The 22,926-nt window shown below is 39.7% G+C and overlaps 1 protein-coding gene and 1 pseudogene across 1 annotated transcript in view; both read right to left on the reverse strand.

Moving 5' to 3' along the window:
- Nucleotides 1-3,046: 3,046 nt before the first annotated feature.
- The window catches only part of ACBD3 (acyl-CoA binding domain containing 3), a 198,465-nt gene continuing 178,585 nt past the window's right edge, over nucleotides 3,047-22,926 (reverse strand). The window contains exons 7-8 of the mRNA XM_053712622.1: nucleotides 10,191-10,475; nucleotides 3,047-9,410 (exon numbers count right to left, since the gene is read on the reverse strand). Coding sequence (XP_053568597.1) covers nucleotides 9,199-9,410; nucleotides 10,191-10,475 — 497 coding nt within the window. The 3' untranslated portion in view covers nucleotides 3,047-9,198. The remainder of the gene's footprint in view (nucleotides 9,411-10,190; nucleotides 10,476-22,926) is intronic.
- LOC128658472 (uncharacterized) lies at nucleotides 13,981-14,102 on the reverse strand (annotated as a pseudogene).

Below are 22,926 nucleotides of genomic sequence, written 5' to 3' on the forward strand. Positions count from 1 at the left end.
GAAATTCCGAAAGGGACGAAAATTAGACTGTCTAGCCTTAGCTTTGGCTTTGTCTTGAGGTAGAGCGTGGCCCTTACCTCCTGTAATGTCAGCGATAATTTCTTTCAAACCGGGCCCAAATAAAGTTTGCCCCTTGAAAGGTATATTAAGTAATTTGGACTTAGAAGTTACATCAGCCGACCAGGATTTTAACCACAGCGCCCTACGTGCCTGAATGGCGAATCCTGAATTCTTAGCCGTAAGTTTGGTTAAATGTACTACGGCCTCCGAAATGAATGAATTAGCTAGTTTAAGGACTCTAAGCCTGTCCGTAATGTCGTCCAGCGTAGCGGAACTAAGGTTCTCTTCCAGAGACTCAATCCAAAATGCTGCCGCAGCCGTAATCGGCGCGATGCATGCAAGGGGTTGCAATATAAAACCTTGTTGAACAAACATTTTCTTAAGGTAACCCTCTAATTTTTTATCCATAGGATCTGAAAAAGCACAGCTATCCTCCACCGGGATAGTGGTACGCTTAGCTAAAGTAGAAACTGCTCCCTCCACCTTAGGGACCGTTTGCCATAAGTCCCGTGTGGTGGCGTCTATTGGAAACATCTTTCTAAATATTGGAGGGGGTGAGAACGGCACACCGGGTCTATCCCACTCCTTGGTAACAATTTCAGTTAATCTCTTAGGTATAGGAAAAACGTCAGTACTCGCCGGTACCGCAAAATATTTATCCAACCTACACATTTTCTCTGGTATTGCAACAGTGTTACAATCGTTAAGAGCCGCTAAGACCTCCCCTAGTAATACACGGAGGTTTTCCAATTTAAATTTAAAATTTGAAATATCTGAATCCAATCTGCTTGGATCAGAACCGTCACCTACAGAATGAAGCTCTCCGTCCTCATGCTCTGCAAGCTGTGACGCAGTATCAGACATGGCCCTAGAATTATCAGCGCACTCTGTTCTCACCCCAGAGTGATCACGCTTGCCTCTTAGTTCAGGTAACTTAGCCAAAACTTCAGTCATAACAGTAGCCATATCTTGTAATGTTATCTGTAATGGCTGCCCAGATGTACTAGGCGCCATAATATCACGCACCTCCCGGGCGGGAGACGCAGGTACGTGAGGCGAGTTAGACGGCATAACTCTCCCCTCGCTGTTTGGTGAAATTTGTTCAATTTGTACAGATTGGCTTTTATTTAAAGTAGCATCAATACAGTTAGTACATAAATTTCTATTGGGCTCCACCTTGGCATTGGAACAAATGACACAGGTATCTTCCTCTGAATCAGACATGTTTAACACACTAGCAATAAACATGCAACTTGGTTACAATCTTAATTAACAAAAACGTACTGTGCCTCAAAGAAGCACTAAACGATTAAATGACAGTTGAAATAATGAACTGAAAAACAGTTATAGCATCACTCTTTAAAAAACAACACAACTTGTTAGCAAAGGTTTGTTCCCATTAGTAAAGTAACACTAATTAAATTTTAAACATAAAAATCACAGCAACGTTTTAAAACACAGTCACTACATAAGTCTCACAGCTCTGCTGAGAGAATCTACCTCCCTTCAAAGAAGTTTGAAGACCCCTGAGTTCTGTTAGAGCTGAACCGGATCATGCAGAAAATACAAGAGTAACTGACTGGAAATTTTTGATGCGTAGCAAAGAGCGCCAAAAACGGCCCCTCCCCCTCACACACAGCAGTGAGAGAGAAACGAAACTGTCATAATCAAAACAAGCAAACTGCCAAGTGGAAAAATAATGCCCAAATATTTATTCACTCAGTACCTCAGAAATGCAAACGATTCTACATTCCAGCAAAAACGTTTAACATGAATTAAATACCTATAAAAAGGTTTAATGTACTTTTACAGAGTAATTCCGGTGAAATACCATCCCCAGAATACTGAAGTGTAGAGTATACATACATGTCATTATAACGGTATGGCAGGATTTTCTCATCAATTCCATTCAGAAAATAAAAACTGCTACATACCTCAATGCAGATTCAACTGCCCGCTGTCCCCTGATCTGAAGCTTTTACCTCCCTCAGATGGCCGAGAAACAGCAATATGATCTTAACTACTCCGGTTAAAATCATAAGAAAAACTCTGGTAGATTCTTCTTCAAACTCTGCCAGAGAAGTAATAACACGCTCCGGTGCTATTGTAAAATAACAAACTTTTGATTGAAGTTATAAAAACTAAGTATAATCACCATAGTCCTCTCACACCTCCTATCTAGTCTTTGGGTGCAAGAGAATGACTGGGGGTGACGTAGAGGGGAGGAGCTATATAGCAACTCTGCTGGGTGAATCCTCTTGCACTTCCTGTAGGGGAGCAGATAATATCCCAGAAGTAATGATGACCCGTGGACTGATCACACATAACAGAAGAAATATACATAAACCTGACTAATGGCAAATATAAGTACAATACATATATTTAGAACTTAATATTAATACATAAAGTGTCAAACCATAGCGGAGTGTCTTAAGTAATGAAAACATACTTACCGAAAGACATCCATCCACATATAGCAGATAGCCAAACCAGTACTGAAACGGTTATCAGTAGAGGTACTGGAATATGAGAGTATATCGTCGATCTGAATAGGGAGGTAGGAGATGAATCTCTACGACCAATAACAGAGAACCTATGAAAAAGATTTCCCGCAAGGAAAACTATAGAAATCAATAGGTGATACTCCCTTCACATCCCTCTGACATTCACTGTACTTTGAGTGGAATCGGGCTTCAAAATGCTGAGAAGCGCATATCAACGTAGAAAATCAAGCACAAACTTACTTCACCACCTCCATAGGAGGCAAAGTTTGTAAAACTGAATTGTGGGTGTCGTGAGGGGTATGTATAGGTATTTTGAGGTTTGGGAAGCTTTGCCCCTCCTGGTAGGATTGTATATCCCATACGTTACTAGTTCATGGATCTTGCCAATTACATGAAAGAAATAATGCCTTTGAAATCAATATGCTAGAACACTAAAGAGGAAAGAGGCATTAAATATCACAAAGCAAAACAAAATTAGATAATTTTTTTTAAAAGGAGATAATTATTCTTTTAATAAAGGACAAACAATTTCTTATAAGAACTAAACAATTTACAGTGTAAGACATCCTCCTCAGACATTATAACAACTAATGAGATATAAAAACACAAAGAAAATAGGAAACATACAGAGAAATGTACTTTTAATTACGATTAAATATATTACTCAGGAATTTTGAAATTGCACTTGTACTGTTCCTCAACAGCTTGAAGGCAATACGTCACACCAACAAGAAGATTAGAATCCTTGCCATTTACAGACACTTCATTGTAACGGCCAAATAGTCTTTACATAAAAGGGACAAGTCAGCAAACAAGGTGTTTAATAGTGTAAAAATGATTTTCCTTTTTCTTTGCATTTTATTTACAGTATATTTTGAAGCCCAACGCTGCAACTATTTACACAAAATTATAGTAACTTAATGTGAATATGTATAATTAACCAAATTATATTTATAATCACTACAAATTTAAGTAAACCATATTCTCCTGTAGTGGGAGAAAATGTCTATTAACATATTTCTGTTAAACATGCATTAAACAGATGTAGAAAAAAAATCCAAACATTGCTAGGTTTTGCTTATATTGGTCCTTTTGATGCCTGGTTGACAAATACTTCAAATTGTTAGCAAGGGGTCTACATATTAGTGTACATGTTAATTACATTCTGATAAAAGATGTTCATTCCACACAACTCATAGCAGAGTGATTGTAAAAGAAAATTATTATTATTATTATTTATTATTATTCTTTATCTATAAAGCGCCAACAGATTCCGCAGCGCTGCCCATGGGTAAAATGAATCCTGTATACATTAAGATGGCTGTCAAGTGTTTAAAGGAACAAAAAACAGACATTTAAAAATCAACCTATACATCTCTTTAGCAAATAATTAGCAACTTTGAAATATATATAAAAATATATGTGTCTAACCTCTCAAGAGACATGGCGGGCGGGGACGACTGGGCAGTAAATAAGCAAAATATAAGCTACAGGCACGCATAGGTCAATTTACAAAAATTTGTTTTATGTCCCTTTTTATGGGTTGCCTAATTTTTTTTTTTATTTAAGATCAAGAGAAATACAAGAGTGAAAATGTAGTCAGTTGTAAATATCAGTTTAAAGAAATTAAAGGGACATGAAACCCAAACATTTTCTTTCATGATGTAGATAGAGAATATAATTTTGAACAACTTTCAAATTTACTTCTATTATTTAATTTGCTTCCTTCTCTTGTTATCCTTTGCTGAAGTGTATCTAGGAATGCTCAGGAGCAGCAAAGAAACTAGGTTCTAGCTGCTGATTGGTTGCTGCATATACAAATTTCTATTGGCTCACCCATGTGTTCAGTTAGAAACCAGTAGTGCATTGCTGCTCATTCAACAAAGCATACCAAGAGAACTAAGAAAAAATGATAATAAGAGTAAATTAGAAAGTTGCTTAAAACTACCTGCTCTGTCTGAGTCATGAAAGAAAAAATGTGGGTTTCATATCCCTTTAATCCTAACAAGTCTAGAAATATATAAGGTAAACAAATGAGCTTTTCAGTTCATTCCTTAATTGAAGGGACATTACATAAAAAAAATCTGTATACCTTATGTTTCACTATGCAAAATGAGAAAAAAAAAATTGCAATGCACATTCATTATATATTTTGCCTGCACTTCCTGTAATTTAACTCTATAAATTTCACTATTTTCATGTCCCAAGTTAAAGGGACACTGAACCCAATTTTTCTCTCTCATGATTCAGATAGAGCATGTAATTTTAAGCAACTTTCTACTTTACTCCTATTATCAATTTTTCTTCGTTCTCTTGCTATCTTTATTTGAAAAAGAAGGCATCTAAGCTTTTTTTTTTAGTTCAGAACCCTGGACAGCACTTTTTTTATTGGTGGATGAATTTATCCACCAATCAGCATGGACAACCCAGGTAGTTCACCAAAAATGGGCTGGCATCTAAACTTACATTCTTGCATTTCAAATAAAGATACCAAGAGCATAAAGAAAATTTGATAATAGGAGTAAATTAGAACGTTGCTTAAAATGTCATGCTCTATCTGAATCACAAAAGAAAAATTTGGGTTCAGTGTCCCTTTAAACCCTGACCTCCTATATGCTGCACAGTGATTGGTTATGTACAGGAGATTATATATGTCCTTAATTGGCCACAGTAAAGGAGGAACGATAACCTTTATGTAGCTTCAGTGTATGTTTTAAATTATTTGAAAGCATTTATTTTGTATGAAGATGTTGAAATACAGTGAATCTTTTCCAATACATGGGAAAAAAAGATACTTTAAATGTCTCTTTACAGTAATTCAAAGATTTCAGTCCTTAAATGGATAATAAAGTAAACAAATTGTATTTATTAAAACAAAAGGTTTAAATAGTAAACATTTTGTCTGAATATGAACAACAAATTTGTAAACCTACCAACAGAGCACCATCATTCCAACATATGGGATTAAGATCATGAGCTTTGGAAAACTCAAATGAATAGTAAACTTAAAGGGACACTGAACCCAAATTTTTTCTTTTGTGATTCAGATAAAGCATGCAATTTTAACAACTTTCTAATTTACGCCTATTATCAAATTATCTTCATTCTCTTGGTATCTTTATTTGAAATGCAAGAATGTAAGTTTAGATGCCGGCCCATTTTTGGTGAACACATGGTGTTGTTCTTGCTGATTGGTGGATAAATTCACCCACCAATAAACAAGTGCTTTCCATGGTTCTGAACCAAAAAAATAGCTTAGATGCCTTCTTTTACAAATAAAGAAAGTAAGAGAACAAAGGAAAATTGATAATAGGAGTAAATTAGAAAGTTGCTTAAATTTGCATGCTCTATCTGAATCACAGAAGAAAAAAATGGGGTTCATTTTCCCTTTAATCATCATTTCAGGCATACAAATTAATTATTGAAGATGTACTTTTCGGGGGAGGAATTGCTCTTTTCCACTACAGTACATACAAACCACAAAATACATCAGTATGATCCCAAGCAATTGTATAAATTTGAAGGCAGAATGGGTGGCACATTAGCTTTAAAACATTTTGAAAACTAAAAATATGGTCTCAAATGTATTATAGAATATTGTGCTTTTGAAACACTTCTGCTAAAGAGGGCTGAAATACTAAGTGATTCAAAGTAATTCCAAAAATATAAACTAAGTTATTGTTCTAGTAGGACACTATTTTGGTAGCACCAAAAAATATTCAGAGGTTAAGCCGCTATATATTTTTTTTTTTTACCATGTGCAAGAAAAGGAGAAAAATAAGCAGAAGGATAAAAGGGAGTTTAAATATGAAAAATGAATAGGCAGGATAAAAAGATGACAATCCTCATTCCATGTCCCATTTTTTGTTGTTGCCTAGATTAAGGAGCTTAGTATCGGTTTAAATTACTCATAAGAACTCAAAAACGTTAAACCATCTCATATAAAGTTAAAAAAAATAAAAATGTTCAGCACAGATAATATATATATAATATATATATTAATCAGAAATAGATTGGCAAATAAAATACATATTTTACAAGCATTTAAAACTGTTTTTTTTTGCAGACTAGAAAGCACACCCCTTGAGAATCCCTTTTAGTGTTGTAAAACTGATCTCCTTTGTTGTGACTAATAAAGGACAGCTATAAATGAGCTTTTGCACATATCAACCAATCAAAATGCAGCAAGTAGAAAGACCAGGATTTAATATTCCACAGAAAGTATTTCAGCCTCTATTTGGGAATGCAAAACCTCCAATATCCAGATTTAAACAACAGAGAAATAATGCAAAATAAATTAGAGTAAATTGCAATGTTGTTCCACTGTGCATTTTATAAACATTTTAGAGGGAATTACATTTGCAGCCCTTAACCTAATCAAGGTAGCATGGGCTGAGGCTTAAAGGGACAGTCTAGTCAAAATTATACTTATGGCATGCAATTTTAAACTACTTTCCAATTTAATTTTATCTTCAAATTTGCTTTGTTCTCTTGGTATTCTTTGTTGAAAGCTAAACCTAGGTAGACACATATACTAATTTCTGAAGCCCTTGAAGGCTGCCTCTTATCTCAGTGCATTTTGACTGGGTTCACAGCTAGACAGTGCTAGTTCATGTATGCCATATAGATAACATTGTGCTCACTTCTGAGGAGTTATTTATGAGTCAGCACTGATTGGTTAAAATGCAAGTCTGTCAAAAGCACTGATATACGGAGGCAGTCTGCAAAGGCTTAGATACAAGGTAATAAGAGAGGTAAAAAGTATATTAATATAACAGGTGTTGGTTATGCAAAACTGGGGAATTGGTAACAAAAGGGATTAGCGATCTTCTTAAACAATAATTCTGGAGTAGACTGTCCCTTTAACTAAAGGAGATAAATACACATAGAAAAAATAAAATGCATGCATTGAATATTTGAATGACATTTTCTGATTTATGAATAAGGCTTCCCTTCTGTGTGCTTTAATATGTTGAGTTCTCTGGGTCTAGCGAGGCTGCATTTGCAGGTTTGCTGTGTAGTTTTAGAGCATTTTCTACACAATATAATTTAGCAGATAAACCAATTTTACTTCTATAAAGGATATTTCTTTCGGTCGCCTCCATTTGATTTTTAAATAAAAAAAGCACAAACACCGTGAGACAAGTGAGGTTAAATTTAACTAAAAGCAATGTAAGATGAATACTCACTTTCAGTTCTGAGGTCCTTAAAGGGACATTAAACAATATGAGATGGTAATATAAAATGTTACATTTTAAACATAAAAAAACTTTGCAATATACTTTCATTATTTATTTTATCCCCTTTTCCTGTATTTTAATTCTTAAAATTGTGAGCTTTTCAGTTCCTGTTAGAAATGGAAGAGCAGAACACTTATATTCCACACAGCCATATTTGCAAAGTATAACAGCTTACACCCATCTGCTGAGATTTCAAGATACAATGATCAGTACAAAGGCATTTTCATAAGTCTCAGGTGAAATCGGGGATAAAAGTTAAATACAAAAGATTTATTAATTTGCGAGTGGACAGGATTCACAAGTTGTGAACCTGTCCGCACAGGACTACAAATTGTGGGGCAGATATGTTCCCCATATTATTCATTGCACAAGGGAACACTCATGCAAGTGTCTCTCCCCCCCCCCCCGCCACCAATTGCATGAGCATAGGGCTAGTCAATCACGCCGTTCTAATTAATCCAGGCTAACTTTAATTCGCTTACTCCAGTTTTGCAGAGAGAGTTTATGAAGCAGAGGTTTAAACAGCTGCTTTATAAATATCAGTATCATGAGCGAGCCTGCAACCGATCAGGGCATTCGCCTCATCAGAAACCTTGCCGTTAGTGACCATAAATGCCATGTGCATGCTATCACACAATACAATTGCTTGTTCTATGTTACTCTAAATATATATCTGGTTTACTCTCGTTTCCTTAGCTTGGTTTAGCTTAAATGCCTTTACATATGACCATCCAAACTCTCTTTTTTTCTTGTAAAAGAAAATAACACTTTCTCGTGCTTTATTCTCATTGGTCATTCACTTTATGTGATATTATTTACATCCATTACAGGATAAGACACTCTGTTCACTTTCAGCTTCAAGTTGTATTTACCATTACTACACAGGTATAACCACACTGCCAAAAAAATTAACATGTTGTGAGAAATAGTGCAGGAATATTCTTTTAACAACGTTCTCACACATAGGACATAAGAGCACAACTTATTTTTTTAAATTTGTTATATAAAGTTTCTCTTATTCATTTGATAAATACAATTTGTTCAATGACGGATACATCCCCATAATTATAAAATCTCAACACCAAGAACAAACAGAAAGAAAATCCCAAACAAATATTACAGACCAGGTCATTATGGGTAAATGTATCCCCTTGCTATAGAACTGCTTGCTGCGCAGGCATCAAAGGAAATGGTATCCATGTTTGCTATAAAATATTATACATATCTGTGATACTGAAGGGCTCGTATTACTGGAGGTGCAATTTGTGTCGCACTAAAAGCCACTGACTGCTATAAGAAGGTAAAACCAAATCCGTAGACAACACTGATTTGATTGAAAAGGTCCAGCAAACTTGAGATCCACTGTACTGCTTGTTCCTGCTGACACTGCAGATTTATCTTGTATAGTACACTCTGTAGTACACAGATTTTGACCTCCACAAGGAATAAGAGTTGTCAAATTTTAGTAAGTAAACTCCTCTGCCGGGGTACTGGTGGCTGCCAGCGTAGACCTCCTCATGACAATCTCTCCTGTAAACTGGGACAATCTCATCCAGCTGTGGCTTGTTGGTGTTCTTTTTGGCTTTTTCTTCACTGTTTGGATTTTCTATCAGGATTTAAAAGCACATAAAATGTGTCAACAGATGATAAATACATCCATGCAGTATAGATTACCCCAGCTAAACAACTGAGAAAGGTCTAATCTATTTTCCCCATCTTATAGCTTAATGTAAAGTCATTTTATTACAGTAACACAGTGGACAAAGTTGCATGAAGTCCACAAATACTTGCCGAATGAAAAAATAACTTTTGCATTAGCTTTCACAACCACGGATATGGTTTTGAGCCAAAATCTTTTTAAAAGGTAGTTACTCAAACTTCAGTTACTACTTCTTCATGCAGCTAATTTCACAACTCTCTTAACTAAGGTTGAAATTTCCTTTCTTCTAGCCTTAGGCGTGACCCCTAACAATAAATGTATTTGAAATAAACTTATCCTGCAACAGTGTTAAAAGTCTCTGAATATATTTATAAATGTTAATCACTTTAAAAGGAACAATAAGCACCATGAGATGGTTATACAAAATGTTTAGTTATGTATAGGAAAACATCTCTGCAATATACTTTATTTATTTCACCCCCTTTCATGTAATTAAGCTCTGAAAATGTGAGTTTTCTCATTCTCAGAGCTGGAAATGCAGATTGTAGAGTACTCAAGGCTTACTCTGCCACACATGTCCCTAAATGGCCTCAGTAGATAACGGCAAAACAATATGACCATGACAACATTAAATAGAGCTATATAATCTAGCAAATTAAACACACTCTACTATAGTAGCAAAACCTTGAGATATGAGATTAATGTAAATCTGGTAAAATACTGTACCTTCATCTTCTTCTTCATCTTCACTAGACTCGCTGACATGCACACTAACAGCAGTGTTTGGGGAGTCAGTCCATTCAAAATAAACCCCAAACCCAATGTCATAATTATCAGTGGCAAACTCCCAGAAAAGATAGGAGCCCTCCTCGTGGGTGGGAACTCTGACTGTTACCACCTCTCCTCGGCCTACAGTGATCACAGAGTCTGCATCCTGTCGGATCTTTTCTTTGAAGTCTTTTATTTGTGGTCGTGTCCACATGGAGGGCGCAGCTATCAATGGTGTTATTTCTGCAATGACAAAACATCATTTAGTGATACTGTAACATTAAAAAGTGTATATTAGAATATAAAGGTTTTGTGCCTCAAAAAAGCCTTGTAATTTGGGATTGTACTTATTACCACAAGAAATCTGTCTTTAAGTATCAGTTGTGCACAAACATGCACTTTTCGTTCATTTGAAAGTCAAAATAATCAGCTTTAACAACTTTTCATGGAAAAAAAACTTAACATATTTAACCCCTTTGTAATGTTCCATGCCGTCATATGAGCGCTGAGCTCTAACGCCATTAGGACGGCATGAAATGTCTTACCTAATATGACATACTGCAGCCTCCTCCCTTTTGTTTAATGAAAAATCGGACTGCGGGGCATGCCTAGCAGCATAGGCAGTCCCTCATGACCCTAACCCAACCTTGAAATCACGTGGTCACATTGACAATCGCGTGATTTCCATTTTACAAGTGACTTTGTTCTGATCTAGGCACTTCCACCACCCTCACCTTGAGCATGAAGGGGTTCTGGATGGACCCATCTGTTCAAGTTCCGATCCTAAACAAAAACAGGAAAATTAAGCACACGATCATGTGCCTCAAAAACTGCACTGATTGGCTCCTGGGTAACTGCCTGCATTGCTAGGCATGTCCCCCAGTTGGATCAACCGCCATTTGTTTTTAGAATGGAAAAGGACGCCGCAAAAGTTAGGACGTTCCATGTAGGGTTGCCACCTCTGCCATGTTTTCCTGAACACTTGTGAGATATAATTGCTGCGGGGTGTGCAGAGAAGAATATGAATAGCGCTGTTCAGTGTCGTCATTTGTCTGTGGTCCAGGGTTGAAATTCATGTTCCTACCTGCACACCTTGCAACATGTATAACTCATAAGTGTTCATGAAAACATGGCTGAGGTGGCAACCCTAGTTCTATGCCATCCTAAAGGCATTTAAGCCCAACTAAGCTAAGCTGATTTTGAGCTTCGTTTTGCTGGTTACTTATAAACACCACTCATACTACACTGAGTGACCCACACAAATGATATATCATTTCTTTTAGCAGCACCAGCAGATTCAGAATTTACAATTATTATATGTATATTTTATTGCAGGTTAGAATGCTGAAACAAAAATGTAAAAAAAACCACATAATTTATGCTTACCTGATAAATTTATTTATTTCCGGATATGGCGAGTCCACGGAATCATCAATTACTATTGGGAATATCACTCCTGGCTAGCAAGAGGAGGCAAAGAGCACCACAGCAAAGCTGCTATATATGTCACTTCCCTTACCCATAAGGTGTAGAGGTGCCTGAGGTTTTAGTTAAAAATAACGGTCTTAAAATAAAGGGTGGGCCGTGGACTAACCATATCCGGAAATAAATTTATCAGGTAAGCATAAATTATGTGTTCTTTCCTAAGATATGGTGAGTCCACAGAATCATCAATTACTAGTGGGAACCAATACCCACTAGAGGACACAGATGATTAGGGAGGGACAAGACAGGTAACCTAAACAGAAGGCACCACGGCATGAAGAACCTCTCTCTCAAAAGAAGCCTCAGCTAAGACAAAAATATCAAATTTGGAAAAAGTATGCAGAGATACCAAGTTGTAGCCTTGCAAATCTGTTCTACATAAACTTCCTTCTTAAAAACACAAGAAGGGGGGACAACCCTAGTGAAATGAGCTGAAATTCTCTCAGGAGGCTGCTGTCCAGCAGTCTCATAAACCAAACGCATTATACTACTCAACCAAAGAGAAGTAGCTGAAGCTTTCTGACCTTTATGTTTCCCAGAGAAACAAACAGCAAACAATCCATAGTCGTCTGTAGATAGAAAATAAAAGCATGCACAACATCAAAGTTGTGCAACAAACATTTCTTATGAGAAGAAAGAGAAGGACACAGAAGGAACAACAATTTTCTGATAAATATATCTATCCGAAACCACTTAGGAAGAAAACCCAACTAGTACGAATAACCGCCTTAACTGCATGAAATATAAGATAAGGCGAATCACACTGCAAAACTGAGAGCTCCAAGACTCTCCAAGCAGAAAAGATAGCAATGAGAAACAAAACCTTCAAAGATAACAACTTAATATCTATGGAAAATAAAAGGCTCAAACAGAGCCTACTGCAAAACTTTAAGAACAAGGGTAAAACCCTAAAGGGGAGCAACCGACTTAAACACAGGCCTGATGTAGACCAGTGCCTGACAAAAAGATTGCACATCTGGCATGTCCACCAGATGCTTATGTAGCAAAAAAGACAATGCAGAAAACTGACCCTTCAGGGTACTGACTGACAAACCCTTCTCCAGACCACCCTGGATAAAGGATAAAAAATTCAGAAAAACCCCCGCTTAGACAAAACTAAGTGTCCAATCTTCAAGCAGTCAGCTTCAGAGATTTAGATAAAGTAAAAGACCAAGAATCAGAAGTCCTTCCTCAGAGGTGGTCTCCAAGGTGGAGACGACATTTCCACTAGGTCTGTATACCAGATCCTGCAAGGCCACGCAGGGGCTAATAAAATCACCTCCGCTCTCACCTGAAAATACGAGTAATGACTTGTGGAAAGAGAACAAACAGAAGAATAAAGGTATTCAAGACTTAAAACCAAGAAAAACAACGTCAGAACATCTATCAGGATGGTCTGCAGATCACATGACCATAAACCGTACCTTTGAAACCTGGCGTTCTATCGAAACGCCCACAGAAACCAACTCCTGAAACCCCCCATGTGAGGGTCTACCTAGAGAACACTTCCGGATGGAAATGCTCACTCCCCGGGATGAATTATCAGTCTGTTTAGAAGTCCGACTCCCAATTGTCCACCCCTGGAAAGTGAATGACCGACCGCAAATGTGAGCTTCCTCCCACTGAACAATCCAAGTTACCTCCTACATGGCTAAGGAACCCCTAGTTCCTCCCTAATGGTTGATATAAACCGTTGAGGTGATATTGTCCAACTGGAACCAAGCTAGGGACAACTGAGGTCAAGTCATCAGAGCATTGCGAATTGCTCTCAACTCCAAGATGTTTAAAGAGGAGAGCAGATACTTCTGAGTTCATAATCCTTAAACAAGACCAAGACAGCTTACCAGCCCAGCAGGTTGGCATCCGTGGTCACATCACCCCGGAATATCTCCAGAATCACGCGCCCAGAGATAGATACTCCTGAAAAAATACTACGGAAGAAAGTCTCTTGTAATCTGATCTAAATCTATCCTTTAAGACAGATCCGAAAGTTCTCCATGTCATGGAAAATAGCAAAAGGAATGATGTCCATGGAATGCTATCAGACCAATTCCCTCCATACACAGGGTCACAGAAAAGTGAAGAAATATCAACTGCAGCTAAATCCAAACTCCCAACCTCCTGGTTGCAAGATGGCTAAGCTATCCACCGGCCACTAGAGCTTACTGTTGGCCGGACAGACGACAGCAGAATGGGGAATAAATCCTTGATTTTCTGACCTCTGATAAAGAATCAATAAATATGATAAAGAATAAAAGGTCCAAGGATACCGCAACCTGGTGTTCCCAGGCGGTCTCCCATCCAGGTACTGACCAGACCCCTGACCCTGCATAACTTCCGAGATCAAACGAAATTGGGTGCATTCAGGGTATTGTGGCGGTAGTCCCAAATAAATTACCCTTGTGGATAGAACAAGGGAACTCTTCTCCAGATTAATTTCCCATCCCCGGAAAAGATTGGACAAGATCTCTTAAAAGAGAGTTAGCTCAAAGTCAGGATGAGACCTGAACTATATATTGTCCAGAAAAACACACTTGCAATATTCCAAGACCTAAAGGTCTGCCTGGGATGGCGCAAACTAAGAAAACTAGAGAAGATTCTGATTAAGAAAACAATAAATCTCTCAGGTATAAGTAGTTATGAACAGGCCCACTGGAACCAAAGGAGAAAGGACACTACTTTAAAAGGACAGAATCTGAAATATGAGGTAAATACCTATATCCCGTTCCCAAACTGGGACTGGAACTGTCACTCCCAGAGATAAAGACCCTGAATCCAGTTCAAGTAATGCCTCTCATCCTACTTGGATTGCAGATACTCTAGAAAGAGAAATCTGCCCCTGGGAGAAAAACTTAGATAGGACTTGAAAAGGCATGACCCAAACAAAGTCTCATCCTTAAAAGGAGACACTAGAAGCGTGTATTTGGAAAAAACAGAAAGAATTGAATATGCAACTGCAGAACTATAAAGCCTAGGCTGTACCACTAAACCACAGGTAGGCTTCTCAGCTGACCATAGATTTCAGCCACAATGCCCGGCAGCTAGTACAGCAAGTCTAATAAGACAAGACATTGTGGAGATAATCTAGTTTTCTTTCTGACATAGGTAAGAAGCTGGAAGTTAAAATTGCTCATTTAGAGCAGAGATCTAAGTACTCTGATTTAAAGTAGAAAGTTCCCCGTGCATTTAAAGTAAGATAGCGACAGGAATTCCTAAAAAGGACATGAGACATGGAGAAATATCCCCAGATTCTCTATAACAATCCTGTGAACATCTTACAGCACGTCTAGAACCCTTACAGAGAGGAAAGAAAAATATAGAACTGATAAAGTTCACAAAATTCCGAAGGAAAGACAACAATAAGGATCGGTGTCATCCAGTCAGCCAAGACTCCCTGACAATATAAGAGGCTTAGAAACAAACAACTGAAGGATACCACTTCAGTAACAGATGAAGGAATTATACTGTCCAGATCTGAGATTTCAGACTCAGAAACTACCGGCGAATCCTCCTCACTAACTTGGAAGAAGACAAACCTGCATAGCAGCATGTGGAGACTTAAAATGTCCTCTTGCCTTTTCCCTGAAGTAAAGGAAAACAGACCAAGCCACAGATACCGCAGAAGATACCTGAGCTTGCAACTTCTGTAAGCAAATACACTCTTCCAGGAGATTGAAAGGAACCACAGGGCACTGCATGTGACACCATAAAGGCTTGGGACATAAAAGGAGAAAGCTGTAGCAGTGCCTTAACAGCAACATCCTTGGAGACAAAGTTCAAACCAATCTGTACATTTAATAGCATTTGCGAAATCAGGTACAGAAAAAAACAGAATTTATGTTTACCTGATAAATTTCTTTCTCCAACGGTGTGTCCGGTCCACGGCGTCATCCTTACTTGTGGGATATTCTCCTCCCCAACAGGAAATGGCAAAGAGCCCAGCAAAGCTGGTCACATGATCCCTCCTAGGCTCCGCCTACCCCAGTCATTCGACCGACGTTAAGGAGGAATAATAGCATAGGAGAAACCATATGGTACCGTGGTGACTGTAGTTAAAGAAAATAAATTATCAGACCTGATTAAAAAACCAGGGCGGGCCGTGGACCGGACACACCGTTGGAGAAAGAAATTTATCAGGTAAACATAAATTCTGTTTTCTCCAACATAGGTGTGTCCGGTCCACGGCGTCATCCTTACTTGTGGGAACCAATACCAAAGCTTTAGGACACGGATGAAGGGAGGGAGCAAATCAGGTCACCTAAATGGAAGGCACCACGGCTTGCAAAACCTTTCTCCCAAAAATAGCCTCAGAAGAAGCAAAAGTATCAAACTTGTAAAATTTGGTAAAAGTGTGCAGTGAAGACCAAGTCGCTGCCCTACATATCTGATCAACAGAAGCCTCGTTCTTGAAGGCCCATGTGGAAGCCACAGCCCTAGTGGAATGAGCCGTGATTCTTTCGGGAGGCTGCCGTCCGGCAGTCTCGTAAGTCAATCTGATGATGCTTTTAATCCAAAAAGAGAGAGAGGTAGAAGTTGCTTTTTGACCTCTCCTTTTACCTGAATAAACAACAAACAGGGAAGATGTTTGTCTAAAATCCTTTGTAGCATCTAAATAGAATTTTAGAGCGCGAACAACATCCAAATTGTGCAACAAGCGTTCCTTCTTTGAAACTGGTTTCGGACACAGAGAAGGTACGATAATCTCCTGGTTAATGTTTTTGTTAGAAACAACTTTTGGAAGAAAACCAGGTTTAGTACGTAAAACCACCTTATCTGCATGGAACACCAGATAAGGAGGAGAACACTGCAGAGCAGATAATTCTGAAACTCTTCTAGCAGAAGAAATTGCAACTAAAAACAAAACTTTCCAAGATAATAACTTAATATCAACGGAATGTAAGGGTTCAAACGGAACCCCCTGAAGAACTGAAAGAACTAGATTGAGACTCCAAGGAGGAGTCAAAGGTTTGTAAACAGGCTTGATTCTAACCAGAGCCTGAACAAAGGCTTGAACATCTGGCACAGCTGCCAGTTTTTTGTGAAGTAACACCGACAAGGCAGAAATCTGTCCCTTCAGGGAACTTGCCGATAATCCTTTTTCCAATCCTTCTTGAAGGAAGGATAGAATCCTAGGAATCTTAACCTTGTCCCAAGGGAATCCTTTAGATTCACACCAACAGATATATTTTTTCCAAATTTTGTGGTAAATCTTTCTAGTTACAGGCTTTCTGGCCTGAACAAGAGTATCGATAACAGAATCTGAGAAACCTCGCTTCGATAAAATCAAGCGTTCAATCTCCAAGCAGTCAGCTGGAGTGAAACCAGATTCGGATGTTCGAACGGACCCTGAACAAGAAGGTCTCGTCTCAAAGGTAGCTTCCAAGGTGGAGCCGATGACATATTCACCAGATCTGCATACCAAGTCCTGCGTGGCCACGCAGGAGCTATCAAGATCACCGACGCCCTCTCCTGATTGATCCTGGCTACCAGCCTGGGGATGAGAGGAAACGGCGGGAACACATAAGCTAGTTTGAAGGTCCAAGGTGCTACTAGTGCATCCACTAGAGCCGCCTTGGGATCCCTGGATCTGGACCCGTAGCAAGGAACTTTGAAGTTCTGACGAGAGGCCATCAGATCCATGTCTGGAATGCCCCAAAGTTGAGTGACTTGGGCAAAGATTTCCGGATGGAGTTCCCACTCCCCCGGATGCAATGTCTGACGACTCAGAAAATCCGCTTCCCAATTTTCCACTCCCGGGATGTGGATAGCAGACAGGTGGCAGGAGTGAGACTCCGCCCATAGAATAATCTTGGTCACTTCTTCCATCGCTAGGGAACTCCTTGTTCCCCCCTGATGGTTGATGTACGCAACAGTCGTCATGTTGTCTGATTGAAACCGTATGAACTTGGTCCCCGCTAGCTGAGGCCAAGCCTTGAGAGCCTTGAATATCGCTCTCAGTTCCAGAATATTTATCGGTAGAAGAGATTCTTCCCGAGACCAAAGACCCTGAGCTTTCAGGGATCCCCAGACCGCGCCCCAGCCCATCAGACTGGCGTCGGTCGTGACAATGACCCACTCTGGTCTGTGGAATGTCATCCCTCGTGACAGGTTGTCCAGGGACAGCCACCAACGGAGTGAGTCTCTGGTCCCCTGATTTACTTGTATCTTTGGAGACAAGTCTGTATAGTCCCCATTCCACTGACTGAGCATGCACAGTTGTAATGGTCTTAGATGAATGCGCGCAAAAGGAACTATGTCCATTGTCGCTACCATCAACCCGATCACTTCCATGCACTGAGCTACGGAAGGAAGAGGAACGGAATGAAGTATTCGACAAGAGTCCAGAAGCTTTGTCTTTCTGGCCTCTGTTAGAAAAATCCTCATTTCTGAGGAGTCTATAATTGTTCCCAAGAAGGGAACCCTTGTTGACGGGGATAGAGAACTCTTTTCCACGTTCACTTTCCAGCCGTGCGATCTGAGAAAGGCCAGGACGATGTCCGTGTGAGCCTTTGCTCGAGGGAGGGACGACGCTTGAATCAGAATGTCGTCCAGGTAAGGTACAACTGCAATGCCCCTTGGTCTTAGCACAGCTAGAAGGGACCCTAGTACCTTTGTGAAAATCCTTGGAGCAGTGGCTAATCCGAAAGGAAGCGCCACGAACTGGTAATGTTTGTCCAGGAATGCAAACCTTAGGAACCGATGATGTTCCTTGTGGATAGGAATATGTAGATACGCATCCTTTAAATCCACCGTGGTCATGAATTGACCTTCCTGGATGGAAGGAAGGATAGTTCGAATGGTTTCCATCTTGAAAGATGGGACCTTGAGAAATTTGTTTAAGATCTTGAGATCTAGGATTGGTCTGAACGTTCCCTCTTTTTTGGGAACTATGAACAGATTGGAGTAGAACCCCATCCCTTGTTCTCTCAATGGAACAGGATGAATCACTCCCATTTTTAACAGGTCTTCTACACAATGTAAGAACGCCTGTCTTTTTATGTGGTCTGAAGACAACTGAGACCTGTGGAACCTTCCCCTTGGGGGAAGTCCCTTGAATTCCAGAAGATAACCCTGGGAGACTATTTCTAGCGCCCAAGGATCCAGAACATCTCTTGCCCAAGCCTGAGCGAAGAGAGAGAGTCTGCCCCCCACCAGATCCGGTCCCGGATCGGGGGCCGATATTTCATGCTGTCTTGGTAGCAGTGGCAGGTTTCTTTGCCTGCTTTCCCTTGTTCCAGCCTTGCATTGGTCTCCAAGCTGGCTTGGCCTGAGAAGTATTACCCTCTTGCTTAGAGGACGTAGCACCTTGGGCTGGTCCGTTTTTACGAAAGGGACGAAAATTAGGTCTATTTTTTGCCTTGAAAGGCCGATCCTGAGGAAGGGCATGGCCCTTACCCCCAGTGATATCAGAGATAATCTCTTTCAAGTCAGGACCAAACAGCGTTTTCCCCTTGAAAGGAATGTTTAGTAGCTTGTTCTTGGAAGACGCATCAGCCGACCAAGATTTCAACCAAAGCGCTCTGCGCGCCACAATAGCAAACCCAGAATTCTTAGCCGCTAACTTAGCCAATTGCAAAGAGGCGTCTAGAGTGAAAGAATTAGCCAATTTGAGAGCATTGACTCTGTCCATAATCTCCTCATAAGGAGGAGAGTCACTATCGAGCACCTTAATCAGTTCATCAAACCAGAAATATGCGGCTGTAGTGACAGGGACAATGCATGAAATGGGTTGTAGAAGGTAACCCTGCTGAACAAACATCTTTTTAAGCAAACCTTCTAATTTTTTATCCATAGGATCTTTGAAAGCACAACTATCCTCTATGGGAATAGTGGTGCGTTTGTTTAAAGTAGAAACCGCTCCCTCGACCTTGGGGACTGACTGCCATAAGTCCTTTCTGGGGTCGACCATAGGAAACAATTTTTTAAATATGGGGGGAGGGACGAAAGGAATACCGGGCCTTTCCCATTCTTTATTAACAATGTCCGCCACCCGCTTGGGTATAGGAAAAGCTTCTGGGAGCCCCGGCACCTCTAGGAACTTGTCCATTTTACATAGTTTCTCTGGGATGACCAAATTTTCACAATCATCCAGAGTGGATAATACCTCCTTAAGCAAAATGCGGAGATGTTCCAATTTAAATTTAAAAGTAATCACATCAGATTCAGCCTGCTGAGAAATGTTACCTAAATCAGTAATTTCTCCCTCAGACAAAACCTCCCTGGCTCCCTCAGATTGGGTTAGGGGCCCTTCAGAGATATTAATATCAGCGTCGTCATGCTCTTCAGTAACTAAAACAGAGCATCCACGCTTACGCTGACAAGGGTTCATTTTGGCTAAAATGTTTTTGACAGAATTATCCATTACAGCCGTTAATTGTTGCATAGTAAGGAGTATTGGCGCGCTAGATGTACTAGGGGCCTCCTGAGTGGGCAAGACTCGTGTAGACGAAGGAGGGAATGATGCAGTACCATGCTTACTCCCCTCACTTGAGGAATCATCTTGGGCATCATTGTCATTATCACATAAATCACATTTATTTAAATGAATAGGAATTCTGGCTTCCCCACATTCAGAACACAGTCTATCTGGTAGTTCAGACATGTTAAACAGGCATAAACTTGATAAGAAAGTACAAAAAACGTTTTGAAATAAAACCGTTACTGTCACTTTAAATTTTAAACTGAACACACTTTATTACTGCAATTGCGAAAAAACATGAAGGAATTGTTCAAAATTCACCAAACTTTCACCACAGTGTCTTAAAGCCTTGAAAATATTGCACACCAATTTTGGAAGCTTTAACCCTTAAAATAACGGAACCGGAGCCGTTTTAAGCTTTAACCCCTTTACAGTCCCTGGTATCTGCTTTGCTGAGACCCAACCAAACCCAAGGGGAATACGATACCAAATGATGCCTTCAGAAGTCTTTTATCAGTATCAGAGCTCCTCTCACATGCGACTGCATGCCATGCCTCTCAAAAACAAGTGCGCAACACCGGCGCGAAAATGAGACTCTGCCTATGCTTTGGGAAAGCCCCTAAAGAATAAGGTGTCTAAAACAGTGCCTGCCGATATAATTATATCAAAATACCCAGAATAAATGATTCCTCAAGGCTAAATAAGTGTTAATATCAATCGATTTAGCCCAAAAAATGTCTACAGTCTAAATAAGCCCTTGTGAAGCCCTTATTTACAATCGTAATAAACATGGCTTACCGGATCCCATAGGGAAAATGACAGCTTCCAGCATTACATCGTCTTGTTAGAATGTGTCATACCTCAAGCAGCAAAGGACTGCAAACTGTTCCCCCAACTGAAGTTAATGCTCTCAACAGTCCTGCGTGGAACAGCCATGGATTTTAGTTACGGTTGCTAAAATCATTTTCCTCATACAAACAGAATTCTTCATCTCTTTTCTGTTTCTGAGTAAATAGTACGTACCAGCACTATTTGAAAATAACAAACTCTTGATTGAATAATGAAAAACTACAGTTAAACACTAAAAAACTCTAAGCCATCTCCGTGGAGATGTTGCCTGTACAACGGCAAAGAGAATGACTGGGGTAGGCGGAGCCTAGGAGGGATCATGTGACCAGCTTTGCTGGGCTCTTTGCCATTTCCTGTTGGGGAGGAGAATATCCCACAAGTAAGGATGACGCCGTGGACCGGACACACCTATGTTGGAGAAATAAATGTTTAAACCAACTCTTAGTTGAGCAAGCCTTCCACACAACCTCCGCATCAGTAGAATGAATTATACTGCCTGAATCCAAAATTTCACCCTCAGATGCACCCGAAGAAACTTCATCCTCAGACTTCTCAGAGGAAATACTTTGATTAGCCACTTCAGGATCAGAAACCTTACTGTTTCTTTAAATGTCCTTTTGCATTTTCCCTGCAACATGGGAAAAAGCAGACAGCGCCTCAGATATCGCAGAAGATACCTGGGCAGCAATATCTTGCAAAATAACTCCAGAAGGAGCATGAGAGGAAACGCAGGGCACTGCATGTGCAGATGAATAGGATTGGGAAGCTTGAGGAGAAAGCTGCGACACATCTGAAACAGGAGGCTCCTGAACAGCATCCGTCATAGCTAATGATGGCTCGGGGACAAAAAGTCTTATTTCTATAAGCTAAAGGTACTGGGGGTTCCACCTGGGCATCAAAACATAAACTACAGGTAACATCCTGCACAGCCCTCCTGATCCATAATACAAAAAGAAGCAAATAATTTTTTATTTTTTTTTAAATCTTTTAACAAAGGAAACTCAGAACAAAAAAAAGTTCTTAAATAAATGTTCCCTTTAAATTTACCAAATCAAGAAAACATACCCCAGGCAACACACTCCGCCTCAGCAGAATTACTGAGGTGCCCTCCCTGTCCTGCAACCCGCAGCAAACTGAGGAAAAAAACGATCCTGTTTACAATCCGGATTTCCAGAGAAGCAAAAACAGCAAGAAGCCTTCTAAACAGCAGAGCCACTTGAAATATGGGCACCTCACTCTTACAGGAAGTGAAAAAAGTGCCAAAAAAACTCTGAAATCACAGAATCAGAACCTCCCTAAAAGGGGTGGTCCTACAGCCGACAAAAAAGCCAATTTTTTTTTATTATTTATTTTTAATTTTTATAACTACTTTCTTGAAAAACAGTCTTAAAAACAAACAATAAACCCCCCCCCCCCAAAAGTACATAATCTGTTACTAAAAACGGATCCTCACTGAGCCATCAATAAAATAAATAACTCCTCACACTAACAGTGCCTGCAAAAAACTGCCATAAAAACCTGCACCCCGACAGGAATAATAAAAAACTTCCCCCTGCAGCGTTTCAGCTGAATAAGTGCCACATTTTCCCCTGCTTACATAAAAAAATAAAACTGGCACTTACCTTAATATTCATCTGTCCAGCAGCAGGACAGCTCACCTGATTTGAGAGGATGCCATCCCTCACATGGACCTGTGGAAATACAGAAAGACTTACTCAGCCAACAAAATGTTTTGGCAGCAAAATGTTTTGGGAAAACGCAGTGAGGATTGTACCCCACAAGTTCCCAATTGCTTTAAAGCCACCACTGCCCTACTGAAGAGACTGACATGGGCTAAGGCTAGACCCTTTAGAAAGATCAGAGCAAACCTACTCTGCTTTAAAATTAAAAAAAATCTTGATTGTAGATCAGACACCAAAACCTCACCTCCTCCTATGCACC

This window comes from Bombina bombina, chromosome 4, assembly GCF_027579735.1.
Source record: "Bombina bombina isolate aBomBom1 chromosome 4, aBomBom1.pri, whole genome shotgun sequence".
NCBI lineage: Eukaryota > Metazoa > Chordata > Amphibia > Anura > Bombinatoridae > Bombina > Bombina bombina.